Below are 18,082 nucleotides of genomic sequence, written 5' to 3' on the forward strand. Positions count from 1 at the left end.
AAATATGTAAGCTAATGTTAAATTTACACAATTACCCAAACATAATTATTAAAGTAAGATATTCCAGGGGCGCCTGGGTGGATCAGTCGTTAAGCGTCTGCCTTTGGCTCAGGGCGTGATCCTGGAGTTCTGGGATCGAGCCCCACATCATGCTCCTCCATCGGGAGCCTGCTTCTTCTTCTCCCACTCCCCCTGCCTATGTTCCCTCTCTCGCTGGCTGTCTCTCTGTCAAATAAATAAATAAAATCTTAAAAAAAAAAAAAAAAAGATATTCCAGGACACCCGGCTGGCAGAGCTGGTAAAGCATGCAACTCTGATCTCGGGGTCAAGAGTTCAAGCCCCACATTGGGTGTAGAGCCTACTTTTAAAAAACAAAATTCAAAAAAAATAAAGTAAGATATTCTGCTTGCCTGATTGAACAAACATCTCACAACTGTTTGATTTTTATATACCCAAGGAACTTTTATATACACCTCCATGTTAAAATTTAATAGACTGTGACTAATGAAACATGGTTACTTTCAAAGAGATTATCTCCAGACAGCCCTAGTACCTACGAATAGTTCTCACATTTATGCCTGAGAAAATAAAGCACTGAACAAATGAATGAAGTTGTAAAGTTCACAGCAGAACCCTATCACAACCACTGTCCACTATTCCCTCTTTTCTGTTAGTTTTAAAATTATGCACCAATTGTCTCTGAACACTCCAAGCTCCTTAAGAGTTAGGACCAAATTTAATCTACTTAACAAGACTGTTATCACAGTGTTCGTTACACCATATCCGTGCTTTCTTAATACCACTAATGGAAAATCCTCACTGAATACTATTCCTGTCAACATAAAAGTCACTTTGGAGTTTTTTTCAAATATGTTAGTTCTAAGAATGGCTAAGAATTCCGAGGTTACCCTAATAAAATACTCATACTAAGTATCAAACTAATGATCTTTGCAGCGCAATAGTCCTACCTTTAAAAATGACACCAAAGGGTCATAATCTCTCTGAGCAATCTATTCAGGATACTCCTTTTGGGGAACCAGCCCTTCCCCAGTCCATATTAATACCGCTTTTATCCACGTGGGATGGAAAAGTTAAATCAGCAGAGTGAGTCAGACAAGGGCAATTAAATTAGCCTATTTCCCCTATTTCCCATTATCATAAATGGGCACAAGCCAACCCAATCAGAGACCTCACATGGACTTTTGCCAGAGATAAGGAGAAAAGCACTCTCTCATTTAAGATCCTGAGTATTAGGGACACTATAATTACAGTAGAGCTGCGGGGAACCATGTCTCCCAATACAGGAACAAAGTTCACCTAAATTTAGGGAATCATCAGGGACCCAAGATAATCTCCAGTGATGTTTAAAGCTAAAGAAGCAATATTCCTAGACTTTTCAGACACAAGAACAAACTAGTTTAATCTGGACTTCTCTTTGCATCCTAATACAGCTGTTTCTCCTGTGAAACATGGACAGTATGTCTACTACCAAGTAGACAACAAAAGAAAAATTTTAACTATAAAGTACTATAAAAATGTTGTCATCCTATCCGAAAAGTACCACAAACGGAACCCTCATTAAATACAGCATGAGTTCAACAAGCATTTGTTAAAATAACAAATTCACTCCCTTATGTGCATACCTGCTTGTGAACAAACTGATCTTAAGCAATCTATCTTGAACGTTCTGTCACTGAAGCAGCTTAAATTAATCGCAGCTCCGAACCTTTGGAATTCTTCTTTTGATTATGATGAACTTAAGAAGACAGCTCATTTCAAGTGAAAATAATGACAGCTCATTTCAAGTGAAAATAATGTAATTAAGTACTAGACTTTTGTTCAAGTGCCCCAATTCTCTCACTTCCCTCAAGTAACTACTATTACGAAACCTAAACCTGCCCAAGAAAGTTTTGCGGTGATGCAAAAAATGGGGGAAGGGTGGAGTCTCGGAGACCCCAAAAACGTGAGGAAAATTACTTCTGGGAAAATGTGGCGAGAGAGCAGTACGTGGCAGACCGTTCCTCTCAGGTATACGAGGGACTGAGTCCCAGCTGACCTACTGCTGGGGCGGGCCGGCAGGACGAGAGGGCAGGGTGAGTGGTGGCCTGCGGGGCCGCTCCGGCTCACCAGGAAGGAATGCAGACCACACCTACGCGCACCGCCAAGCCAGGGCGGGGCAGCCCGGCTCCGGCCGCGGGTGCGAGGGAGGGACGCAGGAAAGGCGGAGGAAGAAGCGGGGGCCGCAGGCCGCAGACCACCTCCCCATCGCTCGCCCGCGGGCCCACCTCAGGAGCGTCTCGAGAGCGCCCTCGTGCTTGTCCAGGGGGCGGCCGAGGGCGGCGCGGCGCAGCTTGTTGAGCTCCTCCGCCGCGCGGCAGTACTGGGCCTGCTCCTCCCCGCCGCTCGGGTACGTCTGCTGGATGAACTTCACCAGCGGCTTGGCCAGGTCCACCTCCGAGGTCTTTTTCAGCTGTACCGAGATGAACGTCGCCATGTCGAGCACCTCGGCCGCCGTTCGGGCCAAACAGACGGCGGGACGGCGACGAGAGTCGAGGCGCGCGGACTACCCGGCAGGCGGACCGGCGGACCAACGAGCCGACGGACGAGTTCTCCGCCGGTGCTTTGGGTCCGGCCACTTCCGGGAGCTCCCGCGCAGGCGCACTCGGCGCACCGCCTGCAGTCACGTGAGGCAGTCGGGGAGGCTCCAGTGCAGGTCACCTGGGCACTCCTCCGCTTGGGCTTCGAGATAAGGAGCTGGGTTTTTTCGCAAGTGGAATTCTGCCTTTCCAGCTCACTTCCGTGGCGGCTGGACCGGGCGCTTTCACGTAAAAGTAACTATTTCCCCGTCCGAACTACTGGTGAAGTACTGTTACTGCCATTTAGAATAGTTTTCCGCGACGTGTCCAAGACCTTGCAACCTCAGGGTTATTTGTGACCTATGGTAGTTCATTCAACGGATTGCTATACACATGGACTGAGTGTACAGTGAGCCTTGTAGGCAAGGTCCCTGCCATTGTGCAGCTTACAGTGAGGTAAGGACACGCATATTAAGGTGGACAAAGCATGGTACAAACAACAGGATGCTTGGAATGTAGGATATTAGGGTCCCTTGGAAGAACCTGATTTAAACAAGATAATTAGAGAAGGCTTCTCTGAGAAGGTTAACTTAAAATGACCTGTAGTTTGAGAAGTGCTGGACGTTAAAAGAAGGGAAAAGTGGCAAGGGAGAGCCTCCCAGACCAAGGGAGTGCAAGTGCAAAGGCTCTAGGAGGCAAGCACTTTCCTTGTTCTGGGAGTTGAAGCAAACTGCGGCAAAAACTTAAAAACCACAAGGGGAATGGAATGAAATAAATTTGGAGGAGTAAGCAGGCATCAATCATTCATAACCTTATAGGCCAAGCTAGAGAATTTGTATTATAGAATAAATGCAAAGGAAGGGATAAATAGGATTTAAGCAATATTGACATGATAGAATTTACATTTTAAAAAGGCCACCTGATATTGTATCTCTTGATGGGATATAGTATGAAGTAAACAATATCATGTATGATATATTACAAGGAAAAATGTTTAACTTGAGTCTATCATACCTTGCATCCAACACACAATTTATTAGAAATACAGGGGATAGATGAGCAAATTAAATGATCCATAGGAAGTAACCAAACATCCAGGGGCTAGAACATTCTGCAAAATAACTGGCCCCATCTCTTCAACAATGTATTGTTATGAAAAAAAGCCACTGCTGTATGAAAAGAAATTTAAGGTACACAAGAGTGGATTCATATTCTGGTATGAACAGACCACCTTATAAATGCATTTTCAGGACAGTTGAAGAAATTTCAATTTAGATAGAGTGTAAGATGAAAATGTATTGCCATAGAAAAACGGAGATTATTCACCGAAAAGAGCAAGTTACAACACAGTATATGCGTTACAGTATCTCACTTTGGTTACAAATACAAAATACATGTATTTGTGTACTCAAAAAAAAAAAATCTAGGATTATACCATAAGGGTGTTAGCAGTTGTTATCTTTGGAAGTGGAAGTATATATTCTTATTTTCTCTATTTTTTTTAATAACAGTTGAATTTTGCTAAGTTTTTTAAATTAATTTTTTATTGAAGTATAGCTTAAATACAATGTTACATTGGTTTCAGGTGTTCAATATAGGGATTTGACAAGTGTGCAAATTATGCTGTGCTCACCACAAGTGTAGCTACCATCTGTCACCATACAATGCTGTTATAATACCATTGACTGTATTCCCTATGTTGTACCTTTTATCCCCATGACTGCATTCCATAACTGGAAGCCTGTCTCCCACTCCCTTCACCCATTTTGCCCATCCCCCACTCCCCTCCCCTGACAACCATCAGTTCTCTGTATTTATGGGTTTTGCCTGTCTTTTCTGTGTAATTTTTTTACAGCGAATATACTATTCTTATAAAAGCTTATTTTACCAAATTTTCATTTTTTAATAAAAGATTCTAAGTGAGGGGCGCCTGGGTGGCACAGTGGTTAAGCGTCTGCCTTCGGCCCAGGGCGTGATCCCGGCGTTGTGGGATCAAGCCCCACATCAGGCTCTTCTGCTGGGAGCCTGCTTCTTCCTCTCCCACTCCCCCTGCTTGTGTTCCGTCTCTCGCTGGCTGTCTCTATCTCTGTCAAATAAATAAATAAAATCTTTAAAAAAAAAAAAGATTCTAAGTGAAAATAGCCACTTGGCTCCTATGTAGAGAATGCATTAAAGAAAGGCAAAGTGGAAGTAAGGAGGCAAGTTATGAGATCATGTCAGAAATCCAGGCAAGAGATCATGAAAGCTAACATTAGCAGGAGTGAGCTAAGTTGATGTGAGTTAAAAATTGAAGAATTTACTGGGGCGCCTGGGTGGCTCAGTTGGTTAAGCATCTGCTTTCAGCTCAGGTTATAATCTAAGGGTCCTGGGATTGAGTCCCACATCAGGCTCTCTGCTCTGCGGCCACTCTGCTTCTCCCTCTCGCTCTCCCTCTGTGCTCTCTCGTGCTCTCTTGCTCTCTCTCTCTCTCTCAAATAAATAAAGTCTTTAAAAAAAATTGAAGAATTTACTGATAATCAGGATAGGAAGGTGAAGAGAAGGGAGTGATCAATGAGGCTCCTGGTTTGGGTGCCTGAACTTCTGAGTGGTCAGTAGAATCATTTACTAGCACTAGGAAAACTGATGTATCATCCACTGATGGGGGGGGTGGGGCCGAGTATTTGTATGCAGCCATTTAAGTGGAGTCAATAAATTGACAATTGGGTTTATGGGATTAGAGCTTCAGAGAGAGGTCTTGTTTGGGAATCAGCAGTCAGCATACAAACTATTTTTAAACCCCTGGGACTATGAAGGAACACAAAGAAATAAAAATAGATCAGAAGCTATCAGTTAGGGGCCCCTGGGTGGCTCAGTCGGTTAAGCGTCTGCCTCCGGCTCAGGTCATGGTCCCAGGCTCCTGGGATGGAGTCCCGCATTGGGCTCCTTGCTCAGCCGGGAGCCTGCTTCTCCCTCTCCTCCCCACTCATGCTCTTGCTCGCTATCTCTGTCTCTCTCTCAAATAAATAAATAAAATCTTTTTAAAAAAGAAGAAGCAGCAGCTATCAATTTGGAAAGATAGGATCAGATTAGGTGTATTTTTAAGGCAGAAGATGTTGGAGTATCTTGTAGGTTGGTTGACAGAACTGATGTACTGGAGAGACAACGAAGGTTCAGAAGAACCTGAGGCGCAAAGTGCATGAGGAGAGAAGAAAGGATAACCATAACTGGGAGGGTAGAAGGGAGGGATTAACTGTCAGAAAGATGTAGGATAAATCATTTGTTGAGCCAGGTGGGGAATGAACATAGTTGTGGCTAACTGTATGGCATTGGTCAAGGGAAGATTAAGGTGATCCTGTCTGATGGAACTTAAAATAAAATCCAAATTCCTTAACATAGCATGATCTGTTTCTGCATATCTCTTCAATTTCATATTTTGCCACTTGTTCCTCTATTATTGCCCACTCACTTTGGTCTTTTTTCAGTTTCTCGAATGCACTAAGATCTTTCTTTCCACATATGACTTAGAATACTTCCCCCCTCACCTTCTTCATATATAAGTTGAAATGTCTCCTCCCCATCCCACCATTTAAAGTAGATTCCCCCCTTGTTAGTGTCTAACTCAGCCATGGTTTATTTCCTTCAAAACACTTAACCTAACTAGCAAGTATTTTTGTTGTTGTCGATAGAATTTTTGTCTGACTTCCCCACTAGAATATAAACTCTATAAGGGCAAAATTGTGGGGGCTTTTTTGAATCCAGTACTTGGGACATGGTAGGCACTCAGTAAATATTTCTAAATGAGTTCAACTGCCTGTAAAAAAAATTTAGATTTCTGGGGCGCCTGGGTGGCACAGCGGTTAAGTGTCTGCCTTCGGCTCAGGGCGTGATCCCAGCGTTATGGGATCGAGCCCCACATCAGGCTCCTCTGCTATGAGCCTGCTTCTTCCTCTCCCACTTCCCCTGCTTGTGTTCCCTCTCTCGCTGGCTGTCTCTATCTCTGTCAAATAATTAAATAAAAAATCTTTAAAAAAAAATTTAGATTTCTACTATCAAAGTAACAAAAATTTCTCGATAACAGATACCCTCGTTAATTTGGCAATAGCCAGTATAGTTAATTAGGCAATAATCGTTGATTAGGCAGGAGGTCAATGGCCAAAGAAGGATGGCATATTAGGATAGGCTAGCTTTGTGTTCTGACAATAAACAATTTCAAAATCTCAGTATCTTAACATAGTAAACATTTGTCCCTTATGCACACAAAGTCTTACATAAGACAGGCAGCTAATTATCTCAATATGAGATGCACTTTCGAAGGGGAATAGGAACTCTATGGCATCATGCAGCAGCTTTTCACTGCCTCAGCCCTCACTTCCACTCACATTTCACTGGCTAGAACGGCTCACTTGGCCCCATCAAACTGCAGGAAGACTGGGAAGGGTAATCTTTGTGCCCAGGAAGAAGGGCTGGGCTGGATATTAAGGAGCAGCAGTGATGCATTCCAAGGATGAGTTCCACTGCTTTCAAACTTACTTAATGGTAACAGTGATTTTCTATCTGTGTAATGAAACTCCATAAAATACATTCTTAGAGTATAGTAGTCTCAGTGTAATGTTTGGGGAGGTATTAAATCAGTAGATTTCCTTCCCTGATAATCTGTAGTTCTGCTAGGCACATCATTACCCCCACTGATTGAACGAATGGAAGTAATTGCCCCTTTAGAAGAATAGAACCCCGCTGAAAACAGGTGAGTTTCAAAACAGAGTTTTTGAAGTCCATATTAAGACAATAGCCTGAAAGTAAGTGCTTGTGATTTTTGCAGGAGTACAAGCTTTGTTGTTGTTGTTGAAGATTTATTTATTTGAGAGAGAGAGAGAGACAAAGTGAGCAGGGGAAACGACAGAGGGAGAGGGAGAAAAGCAGTCTCCCTGATGGGCTCAATCCCAGGAACCTGAGATCCTGACCTGAGCTGAAATCAAGAGTGGGGCACTTAACCGACTGAGCCACCCAGGTGCCCCTGGAGTCAAGCTTTGTTGAGGAAAGAGGCTTATAAAATCCAACCCCAGAAAGCCACAATAAAGAGTTTTTTAAAATGAATGAGAGAGTAAATAAGACAAGGGTTTGATGGAAGGTAAGTCCCTGCACTGTAAGAAAGAGAAAGTCCTTTAGGTGCTGAGACGAAGGTTCTGAGAGAGAGTGAAGGGCAGAAAGTAAATGAGGTGTCCTCACTTCCTTATTCCACACTCTATAGTGTTGGGTACATAGGGGACAGGGGAGGGCCTCAAGGGAAGGAGATGAGTAGAAACAAAGAGACAATGAAATCAAGAACAGCAGGAAGGGTCCCCCATGTCACCTGGGGAGACACATCCTGTGTAAGGAATGGAAAGTGGGGAATGGTGTGGGGCAGGGGCACTGGGTTTTTTGCACTATGTAATAGAGAACTATTTGTCTCTTTAATCAATTTGCATATTTAACTTCCAAAAAAATTAAAAACGTATGCAAAAAAAAGAAAATTTGTCATTTTTCACATACAGGCGTGTAAATTTTGTCCACATGGCACCAAATTTTTTTTATTTAAATTCAATTAACATATAGTGTATTATTAGTTTTAGAGATAGAGTTCAGTGATTCATCAGTCTTACATAAAACTCAGTGCTCATTACATCATTTGCCCTCCTTAATGTCCAGCACACAGTTACTCCATCCTCCCTCCCACCCCTCCAGCAACCCTCAGTTTGTTTCCTATGATTATGAGTCACTTATAGTTTGTCTCCCTCTCTGATTTTGTCTTGTTTTATTTTCCCCTCCCTTCCCCTATGATTCTCCACCTTGTTTCTTAAATTCCATGTATCAGTGAGATCATACAATAATTGTCTTTCTCTGATTGACTTATTTCCCTTATTTCCCTCTAGATCCATCCACATCCTTGCAAATGCCAAGATTTCATTTTTTTTGATGGCTGAGTATTATTCCATTGTGTGTGTGTGTGTGTGTGTGTGTGTGTATACACACCACATCTTCTTTATCCATTCATCTGTTGATGGACATCTTGGCTCTTTCCATAGTTTGGCTATTGTGGACATTGCTGCTATAAACATTGGGGTGCAGGTGCCCCTTCAGATCACTGCATTTGTGTCTTCGGGGTAAATACCTAATAGTGCAATTTTTGGGTCATAGAGTAGCTCCATTTTCAACTTTTTGAGGAACCTCCATACTATTTTCCAGAGTGGTTGAACCAGCTTGCATTTCTTTTTTTTTTTTTTTTTTTTTAAAGATTTTGTTTATTTATTCGACAGAGATAGAGACAGCCAGCGAGGGAGGGAACACAAGCAGGGGGAGTGGGAGAGGAAGAAGCAGGCTCATAGCGGAAGAGCCTGATGTGGGGCTCGATCCCGTAACGCCGGGATCATGCCCTGAGCCGAAGGCAGACGCTTAACTGCTGTGCCACCCAGGCGCCCCTCAGCTTGCATTTCTACCAACAGTATAAGAGGGTTCCCCCTTCTCTACATCCTCACCAACACCTGTCATTTCCTGAGTGGTTCATTTTAGCCATTCTGACAGATGTGAGATGGTATCTCATTGTGGTTTTCATTTGTATTTCCCTGATGAGTGATGTTGAGCATTTTTTCATGTGTTTGTTGGCCATTTGTATGTCTTTTTTGCAGAAATGTCTGGTCATATCATCTGCCCATTTCTTGATTGGATTATTCTTTGGGTTTTGAATTTGATAAGTTCTTTATAGATTTTGGAAACTAGCCCCTTATCTGATCAGACATTTGCAAATATCTTCTCCCATTCTGTCAGTTGTCTTTAGTGTTGTTGACTGTTTCCTTTGCTGTGCAGAGGCTTTTTATCTTGATGAAGTCCCAATAGTTCATTTTTGCCTTTGTTTCCTTTGCCTTTGGAGACATGTCTAGCAAGAAGCTGCTGTGGCCAAGGTCAAAGAGGTTGCTGCCTGTGTTCTCCTCTAGGATTTTGATGACTTCCTGTCCCAGATTTGGATCTTTCATCCATTTTGAATCTATTTTTGTATATGCTGTAAGAGAATGGTCCAGTTTCATTCTTCTGCATGTGGCTGTCCAATTTTCCTAACACCATTTGTTGAAGAGACTGTCTTTTTTCCATTGGATATTCGTTCCTGCTTTGCAAAGATTAGTTGACCAAAGAATTGAGGGTGCATTTCTGGGATCTCTGTTCTGTTCCTTTGGCTTATATGTCTGTTTTGTGCCAGTACCATACTGTCTTGGTGATTATTAAAGCTTTGTAATAGAGCTTGAAGTCCGGAATTGTGATGCCACCAGTTTTGGTTTTCTTTTTCAACATTCCTTTGGCTATTTGGGGTCTTTTCTGGTTCCATGCAAATTTTAGGATTATTTGTTCCAGCTCTTTGAAAAGTTGATGGTATTTTGATAAGGATTGCATTGGATGTGTAGATTGCTGTAGGTAGCATGGACATTTTAACAATATTTGTTCTTCCAATCCATGAGCATGGAATGTTTTTCCATTTATTTGTGTCTTCTGCAATTTCTTTCATGAGTGTTTTATAGTTTTCTGAGTACAGATCCTTTGCCTCTTTGGTTAGGCTTATTCTTAGGTATCTTATGGGTTTTGGTGCAATCGTAAATGGGATCGACTCCTTAATTTCTCTTTCTTCTGTCTCATTGTTATAGCACCAAAATTTTTAAAGAGAAATAGAGAAACCATTCAGCCTTTTATCTAGAATTACTCCCTAGGTAAGCCCACTCTCATCCTATATACTACTGCTCATATCTCCATCAGTTACCAGTTCTCTAATATCATTCACAGCTATAGAAATAACTACTGGGGCGCCTGGGTGGCACAGTGGTTAAGCGTCTGCCTTCGGCTCAGGGCGTGATCCCAGCGTTATGGGATCAAGCCCCACATCAGGCTTCTCTGCTAGGAGCCTGCTTCTTCCTCTCCCACTCCCCCTGCTTGTGTTCCCTCTCTCGCTGGCTGTCTCTATCTCTGTCAAATAAATAAATAAATAAATCTTTTTAAAAAAATAAATAAATAAAAATAAAGAAATAACTACTGCCCCTTGCCACCAGAGTCTCTCCTAAATGAGTCATTTTACTTGAGTAAGATAACTTCTAAGAATAAAGTATCAGAATTATTTTTTTAATGCTTTAAAGAATAGAAATAAATATTTCTGGAGAGCTGAAAATTATCTTGTGAGCATCTCAACATTGAGGGCATGTTTCAAGACTCTTATTTTCACTAAAATCCAATATTTGTGTATTTCAAGTTGAAAGAGGAGCACCCTCACCCTCTGACCCTGACTTTTATTGTTCATTTGCTTTTACAGATATTTAAGAATGTGTCTTTAGTCTGTTCCCTGAGGCATACATTAGCTCTGTTTCAGATTCAGGGAGCAGTCAGTGTTATTAGTGTCTCTTTGTATTAAACACACTTGAGTTTCTCTGTAAGAAAAGTATGCATATACACAGAGTACATGTAATTTCATTTATCTTTGCTTATTTAATATTTATGACCTTGTGCCAAAAAACAAACCCTGTAAGCTTCATGGTACAAAGCATCAGTAACATTCGGATGACCATACTAAGTTGTTCAGCAAATATCTCTGAGTTTCCACTATATGCCAAGCAAAATTTAAATCAAGAGAATTCTGTAACCAACTTATCAGTCTATTGTATTGTACAGAGGTCTTGATTCCACCCTCACAGAGGATAGTTTGGGAGATAGTTCATAGGAAGAGGTCTAGGAGAACAGTTAAGGGAAGTCCTAAAACAGCAGCTGTGCAACAGACCTAAAGAGTATTCAGCCCAGATTAAAGCAGAAGGATGAAGGGCTCCAGAAGGAAGGTCCGGAAGAGAAGAAAAGAAAGATTGATGGGATTAGATACACTACCTGATATGATGGAGATTTTTTAAAAATATCAGGAAGAAAGAAGGAGTGATGGTGATACTATAAGAAAAAAAACTGAGCAAGTAAGAAAATAAATCATAGTACATAGCCTAGTGTGCTATTAACAAAATTTACACTCATAAGAAACACTAATTTTTTTTCAGATTTTATTTTTAAGTAATCTCTACACCCAACATGGGGCTCGACTTACAACCCCGAGACCAAGAGTCACATGCCTTACAACTGAGCCAGCCAGGTGCCCCTAAACACTAATTTTTTAAGGTGATGTCCGCCGGTTTTCTTCCTGGAAAAATTACTATTTTCTCTTTGTAATTTGTGGTAATATACTGTGAGACTGTATAAATATATTGTTTCTCATTAAACATTTTTCCGCTCTTTTTTTCATGCTTTGATGTGATTCTTGCCTGAACCTATTATTGCGATGATGGTTGCAAAATGGAAATTTTCTTATCCATCATTCCAACCAATATTTAATAGTTGGCGTTATTTTGTAAGGAAGAGTTTTCCTTTTTCTCCCATTTATTTATTCATTCAGTTATACATTTATTTGTATCATCATGGACTCATGAATTTTATTTTTTTCAGTAGATCATAATCTATTCCTGTCATGGTGTATTTTGATATTCTACTTGTCTAAGATTTGACCAATGGAAGCACCTTTAGGCTGGTTCCTATGTTCTTTTTTTTTTTTTAAGATTTTATTTATTTATTTGAGGGAGAGAGAGCACAAGAACACAGGCATAACAGAGGGCAAGAGAGAAGCAGTTTCCCCATGGAGTAGGGGGCCTAATGATCCTAGAACCTGGGGATCATGACCTGAGCCCAAGGTGGATGCTTAACCAACTGAGCCACCCAGGTGCCCCTCCTATGTTCTTTTCCCCCAACATTTGAATGTAAAATTTCAGGGGCACCTGGATGGCTCAGTCTGTTGAGCGTCGGACTCCAGCTCATGATTTCAGGGCCCTGGGATTGAGCTTTGCATGAGGTTCAGTGGGAAGTTTGCTTCTCTCCCTCTCCCTCTGCCCCTACTCCCGCCAGTGTGCACTTTCTCTCTCAAATAAATAAATATTTTTTTTAAAAAGTGAAAAAATAAAATTTCAAACACAGTATAGAATTTTAAAGCAAACACCTACATATCCACCACCTAGATTTCTAACATTAACATTTTATTATCACATGTATCTATCTTTATCACACATCTATCTAATCATCCCTCTATCCATCTATCCATTAATTTATCTTCTTGGATATATTTCATGGTACGTTGCAAACATAAGAAAGGAAAACTAGAATAAGTAATTTGGTGAATAGGTGATGAGAATCAAAAGATATTTAAATGATATCATCAAATGTCATTTAAAGCTGACAAATCGAGTAGCAGAAGGAAGTAGGGAAAAGGGAGACCAAATAATTAAGAAAAGGACATTAGTATAAAGGCAAACATTAATATATATATATATATATAATATATATGTATATATTATATATATATATATATTAATCACATAAACAGCAAAAGAAAATTAAAAAGAGCAAGTAGGCCACATGGAGAAAAACAGTAAAAATAATGGTACACTCAACAAATGAAACACAGAAAGGTATGACAAAATTGAGATCAAACATAACAATCATATAATAAATGTAATTGGGTTTAAATCAACCATTGAAAGGAGAAGACTTTTATACTGACTCACAAAGGAAAACCCAAATATGATACATTGTAAAATTGGCCCCAAATTCTTCCCCTCCGTTCATCTCTGACTTTGCAGTGTGACATTATAGATCTTTCCACCAAGAGGTGGAGTCTTTTTCTCCACCTGTTAAGTCTGGGTTGTTGATTTGAATTGCTTTGGCCAGGGGGGCATTAGCAATTGTGATGCAAGTGAACACTTTCACTCATCAGGACTGGTCCCCTCTTGCTGCACTTGAAATACTGGAACCTCTGTGCGTGCAGTCTAGCCTGTGGGATTCTGAGAGACACATGGCCCAGTCATTCTCCCAGACCTAGCCAACAATCTGCTAATCATTAGACATGTGAGTGAAGCTATCTTAGATAGTTCCGCCACCGGCCAGCCCCCCAGCTGGCATCATACGGAGATCGGCTGAGCCAGCCCAGACAACACATATCAGCCAACCAACACAATCATGAGCTAAATCAATGATTCTTGTTCTAAACCACTAAGTTTTGGTATGGTTTATTATGCAGCAAATATTAACTGACAACCACCATTGTGATACATACAGGCAATACACCTAAAGTAAGTGGTTCAGAAAAGATAAATAGAAAGGAATAGACAAATACACACCAGACAAATGGAAACAATAAGAATGCAAAGGTTGGGGCGCCTGGGTGGCTCAGTCAGTTAAGCAGCTGCTTCAGCTCAGGTCATGATCCCAAGGTTCTGGGATAGATCCCCAAGTTGAGCTCTCTGCTCAGCGGGGAGTCTGTTTCTCCCTCTCCCTCTGCAGCTGCCTCTGCTTGTACTCGTTCTCTCTCTCTCTCTCTCTGTCAAATAAGTAAATATAATCTTTAAAAGAAAAAAGAATGCAAAGGTTGTTATCTTGATATCAGACAATTCAAGCCAAAAAGACTTAAATATGTCTGTTAAATGTCAAAGAATAAAATTTTCCAGAAAAAAAAAATTGTAACTGAAGACTACAAGTAAAAGTTTTTAATAACTATGTATCCGACAACCTAAAGTCCATATACCAAATACGTATGTACCATGTACCAAATAACACAACAACTGCCATCAGAAAAAAGCTACAAGGTTAAATTTCCAAGTAATAATTTCAAATCTTTGGGCCAAGTCTATGAGTAGCTAAATTAAAAGGAATATTGCTCAGGGATGATCCAAAGAAGATACATTTGGAAGCAAGGTAGGTGGATTAAAAGTAATAATGAAAATTCTAAACTCATTATGAGAGATGTGGCCTTGAAATTATAGGACAGATGAGAAGGTATATTCGGCTTTGTTGTTAGGCTGCACTCTATGAAAATTAGTATTTGTCTTCGGGAGTTGATGATTCAACAGTAACCTGCAGCACCTTTAAGAGAACAATGTGACTCATCTACCTAGTTTTTGTGGCCTGGATAGTCCGAGTTCCCCACCCAAACTTGGACCATGAGGGGACTTTACTGCTCTTACCCACCACACTTTCCCCCAGGGTATTGGTCTACTGGTCCTCAGTGAGAGGTAATTCTGTCCCCGCAGAGGACATTTAGCAATGTCGGAGGACATTTTTGCTTTTCACAGTTTGAGGAGGTGGAGGATGATGGGGGAGGGATGCTCCTGGCATCTAGGGGTTAGAAGCCAGTGACGCTACCTACAATGCACAATACACTGCCCCACAACAAAAACTCATCCTGCCCAAAATGTCAATAGTACCAAGGGTGAGAGTCACTCTGGAGAAATGTCCTGTTCAGAACAGGCTCCATATTTTGAGGACTATACTGCTAGGAGTATAGTCCAATCCGTCGGAAGGGGTGGGTTATTCCAAAGAATGAATGAAAACTTTCTTCGAGAGGCGAGAAAGAGGCATTGTTTAGAGAAATTGGTCCTTAAGAATAGGGGAGAAAAATTAGGAAGTGGAGTATAACAGTGAGGGTTGCATTTCATTAGAACTTTCCCATTAAACTAAGGAGAAAGGCGCTGTCACTTTTGTTGTTGTTGTTGTTTTTGCCCCAATTCTTACTAAATGGAGAACAAAAGAACCCTCTGCTGACCCCAGAAAGAAGAAGCTACCTCCTATCCTGGTAACTATGTCCAGGAGTTCCAGGTGATGACCAGCAGCAACATGACAAGTGTTCACATGGAAACAAGAGCACCAAAGAGGAAGACACATGTGAGAGCAGGGTACAGAGTACAACTAAGGGGTTTAAGATGAGTTGCTCTGTCTGTTAAATGTCAAGGTCCTCCTACCTCCCATATACCTTCACTTATAAGGATAATAACCTTATTCCCCAATTTGTTTTTTTTTTTTTTTTTTATGTTTTAAAATTTTGATTTATGGAGTTTAAGAGCACCAGGTTCAAGGTGCCTGGGTGGCTCAGTAGGTTAAGCGTCTGCCTTGGATTCAGGTCATGATCTCAGGGTCCTGAGATGGAGTCGCATGTCAGTCTTCCTGCTCAGCAGGGAGCCTGCTCCTCCCTCTCCCTCTGCCGCTGCCCCTGCTTGTGCTCTCTCTCTCTCTGACAAATAAATAGATAAAGTTTAAAAAAAATAAAATAAAATACTTAGGAATAAATTTAACCAAGGAAATGAAAGATCTATACACTCAAAACTAGAAAACACTGATGAAAGAAACTGAAGAACGTATACAAGAACGTAAAGCTAGCTTGTGTTTATGGATTGGAAGAGTTTTATCATTAAAATGTCCATACTACACAGAGCCATCTATAGATGGAATGCAATCCCTATCAACAAAATTCCAATGGCATTTTTTACAGAAATAGAAAAACAACCCTAGGGGCACCTGGGTGGCTCAGTCGTTAAGCGTCTGCCTTCGGCTCAGGGTGTGATCCCGGAGCCCTGGGATCGAGCCCCACATCAGGCTCCTCTGCTGGGAGCCTGCTTCTTCCTCTCCCACTCCCCCTGCCTGTGTTCCCTCTCTTGCTGGCTGTCTCTATCTCTGTCAAATAAATAAATAAATAAAATCTTTAAAAAAAAAAAAGGAAAAGAAAAGAAAAACAACCCTAAAATTCATATGAAATTACAAAACAACCCCAACTAGCCCAAAAAAAAGAACAAAGCTGGAGGCATCACCCTTTCTGCTTTCAAGCTATGTTACAAAGCTATAATAATCAAACCAGTGTGGTATTGGCATAAAAACAGATACATAGATCAATGGAACAGAATAGAGAGCTCAGAAATAAATCCATGCATATTTGGTCAATTAATTTTTGACAAAGGAGCCAAGAATATACAATGGGGGAAAGGATAGTTCCTTTAGTAAATGGTGGAACATTTGTATGTCCATCTGCAAAAGAATGAAACTGGACCCCTATCTTACACTATATCAAAAAATCAACTCAAAATGGATTAAAGACTTGAATTCAAGAAGAATTCTTAGAAGAAAACGTAAGAGATAAGCTTCTTGACATTAGTCTTGGCAATGATTTTTTTAGACTTGACACCAAGAGCAAAAGCAACAAAAGTAAAAATATAGAAGTGGGACTACATCAAACTAAAAAGCACAGCAAAAAAACGAAACAAAACAAAAAACCCATCAGCACAACAAAAAGACAACCTATGGAATGAGAGAAAATTCTTACAAACCATATGTCCAATAAGGGGTTAATATCCAAAATATATAAGGAACTCATCAACTCAATAGCAAAAACAAACAAAACAGACAACCCAATTAAAAAAAAAAATAGCAAAGGACCTGAATAGACATTTTTCCAAAGAAGATATACAAATGGACAATAGTTACGTGAAAAGGTGCTCACTAATCATCAAGGAAATGCAATTCAAAACTACAATAAGCTATCACCTCACACCTGTTAGAACAGCTATTACAAAAAAGACAAGAAATATTAAATGCTAGCAAGGACGTGGAGAAAAGAGAACCCTTGAACATTTGGTGGGAATGTAAACTGGTACAGCCACTCTGGAAAACAGAATGAAGTTTTGTCAAGAAATTAAACAGAACTACCATATGATCCAGCAATCCTACTTTTGGGTATATATCCAAAGTAACAAAATAATTATCTCAAAGAGATATCTGTACCCCAGTATTCATTGTAGCACTATCCACAATAGCCATGGTATGGAAACAACCTAACTATCTGCTGACAGAAAACATGATTTTATGTATATATAAGTTCAGCCATAAAAAGAAGGTAACCCTGTCATTTGCAACAACATGAATGAACATGGAGGGCATTACGCTAAGAGTGAAATCAGCCAGACAGGGGAGGACAAACACTACATCATATCATTTATATGTGGACTCAGAGGAGAAAACAAAAAAACAAAAAAGTCAAACTCATAGTTGCCAGAGGCTGGGGAGGGGGGATAAGGGCAGGTTGGTAAAGGGTACAAACTTTCAGTTAAAAGATGAACAACAGGGGCGCCTGGGTGACTCAGTCATTAAGTGTCTGCCTTCAGCTCAGGTCATGATCCCAGGGTCCCGGGATCCTCGGGCTCCCTGCTCGATGGGAAGCCTGCTTCTCCCTCTCCCTCTCCCCCTGCTTGTGTTCCCTCTCTCACTGTCTCTATCAAATAAATAAAATCTTTAAAAAAAAAAAAAAAGATGAACAACATATGAGGATCTAATGATAGCATGGTGACTATAGTCATTGAAATTTGCTAAGAGAACTTAAGTGTTCTCACACACACACAAAAGTGATGGAAGGTGGGAATTCTTTCACAAAGTATATTGAAATATCACATTGTGCAATTTATTTTTTTTTAAGATTTTATTTATTTATTTGACAGAGAGAGACAGCAAAAGAGGGAACACAAGCAGGGGGAGTGTGAGAGGGAGAAGCAGACTTCCCGTGCAGCAGGGAGCCCGGTGTGGGGCTTGATCCCAGGACCCTGGGATCATGACCTGAGCCGAAGGCAGACGCTTAACGGCTGAGCCACCCAGGCGCCCCAACATTGCACAGTTTAAAT

General features: G+C 40.8%; 1 protein-coding gene across 2 annotated transcripts in view; it reads right to left on the bottom strand.

The window, feature by feature from the left end:
* Window positions 1-2,678, bottom strand: part of PDCD6IP (programmed cell death 6 interacting protein) — a 76,265-nt gene extending 73,587 nt beyond the window's left edge. The window contains exon 1 of one of the 2 annotated variants that reach the window (XM_048216095.2): window positions 2,286-2,678. In XM_048216095.2, the coding sequence (XP_048072052.1) occupies window positions 2,286-2,494 (209 nt within the window). In that variant the 5' untranslated portion in view covers window positions 2,495-2,678. The remainder of the gene's footprint in view (window positions 1-2,285) is intronic. The other variant, XM_048216096.2, reaches the window with a different exon arrangement.
* Between the last annotated feature and the right edge of the window lie 15,404 nt (window positions 2,679-18,082).

The sequence above is a fragment of the Ursus arctos genome, unplaced genomic scaffold, assembly GCF_023065955.2.
Source record: "Ursus arctos isolate Adak ecotype North America unplaced genomic scaffold, UrsArc2.0 scaffold_20, whole genome shotgun sequence".
NCBI classification, from domain to species: Eukaryota; Metazoa; Chordata; class Mammalia; order Carnivora; family Ursidae; genus Ursus; species Ursus arctos.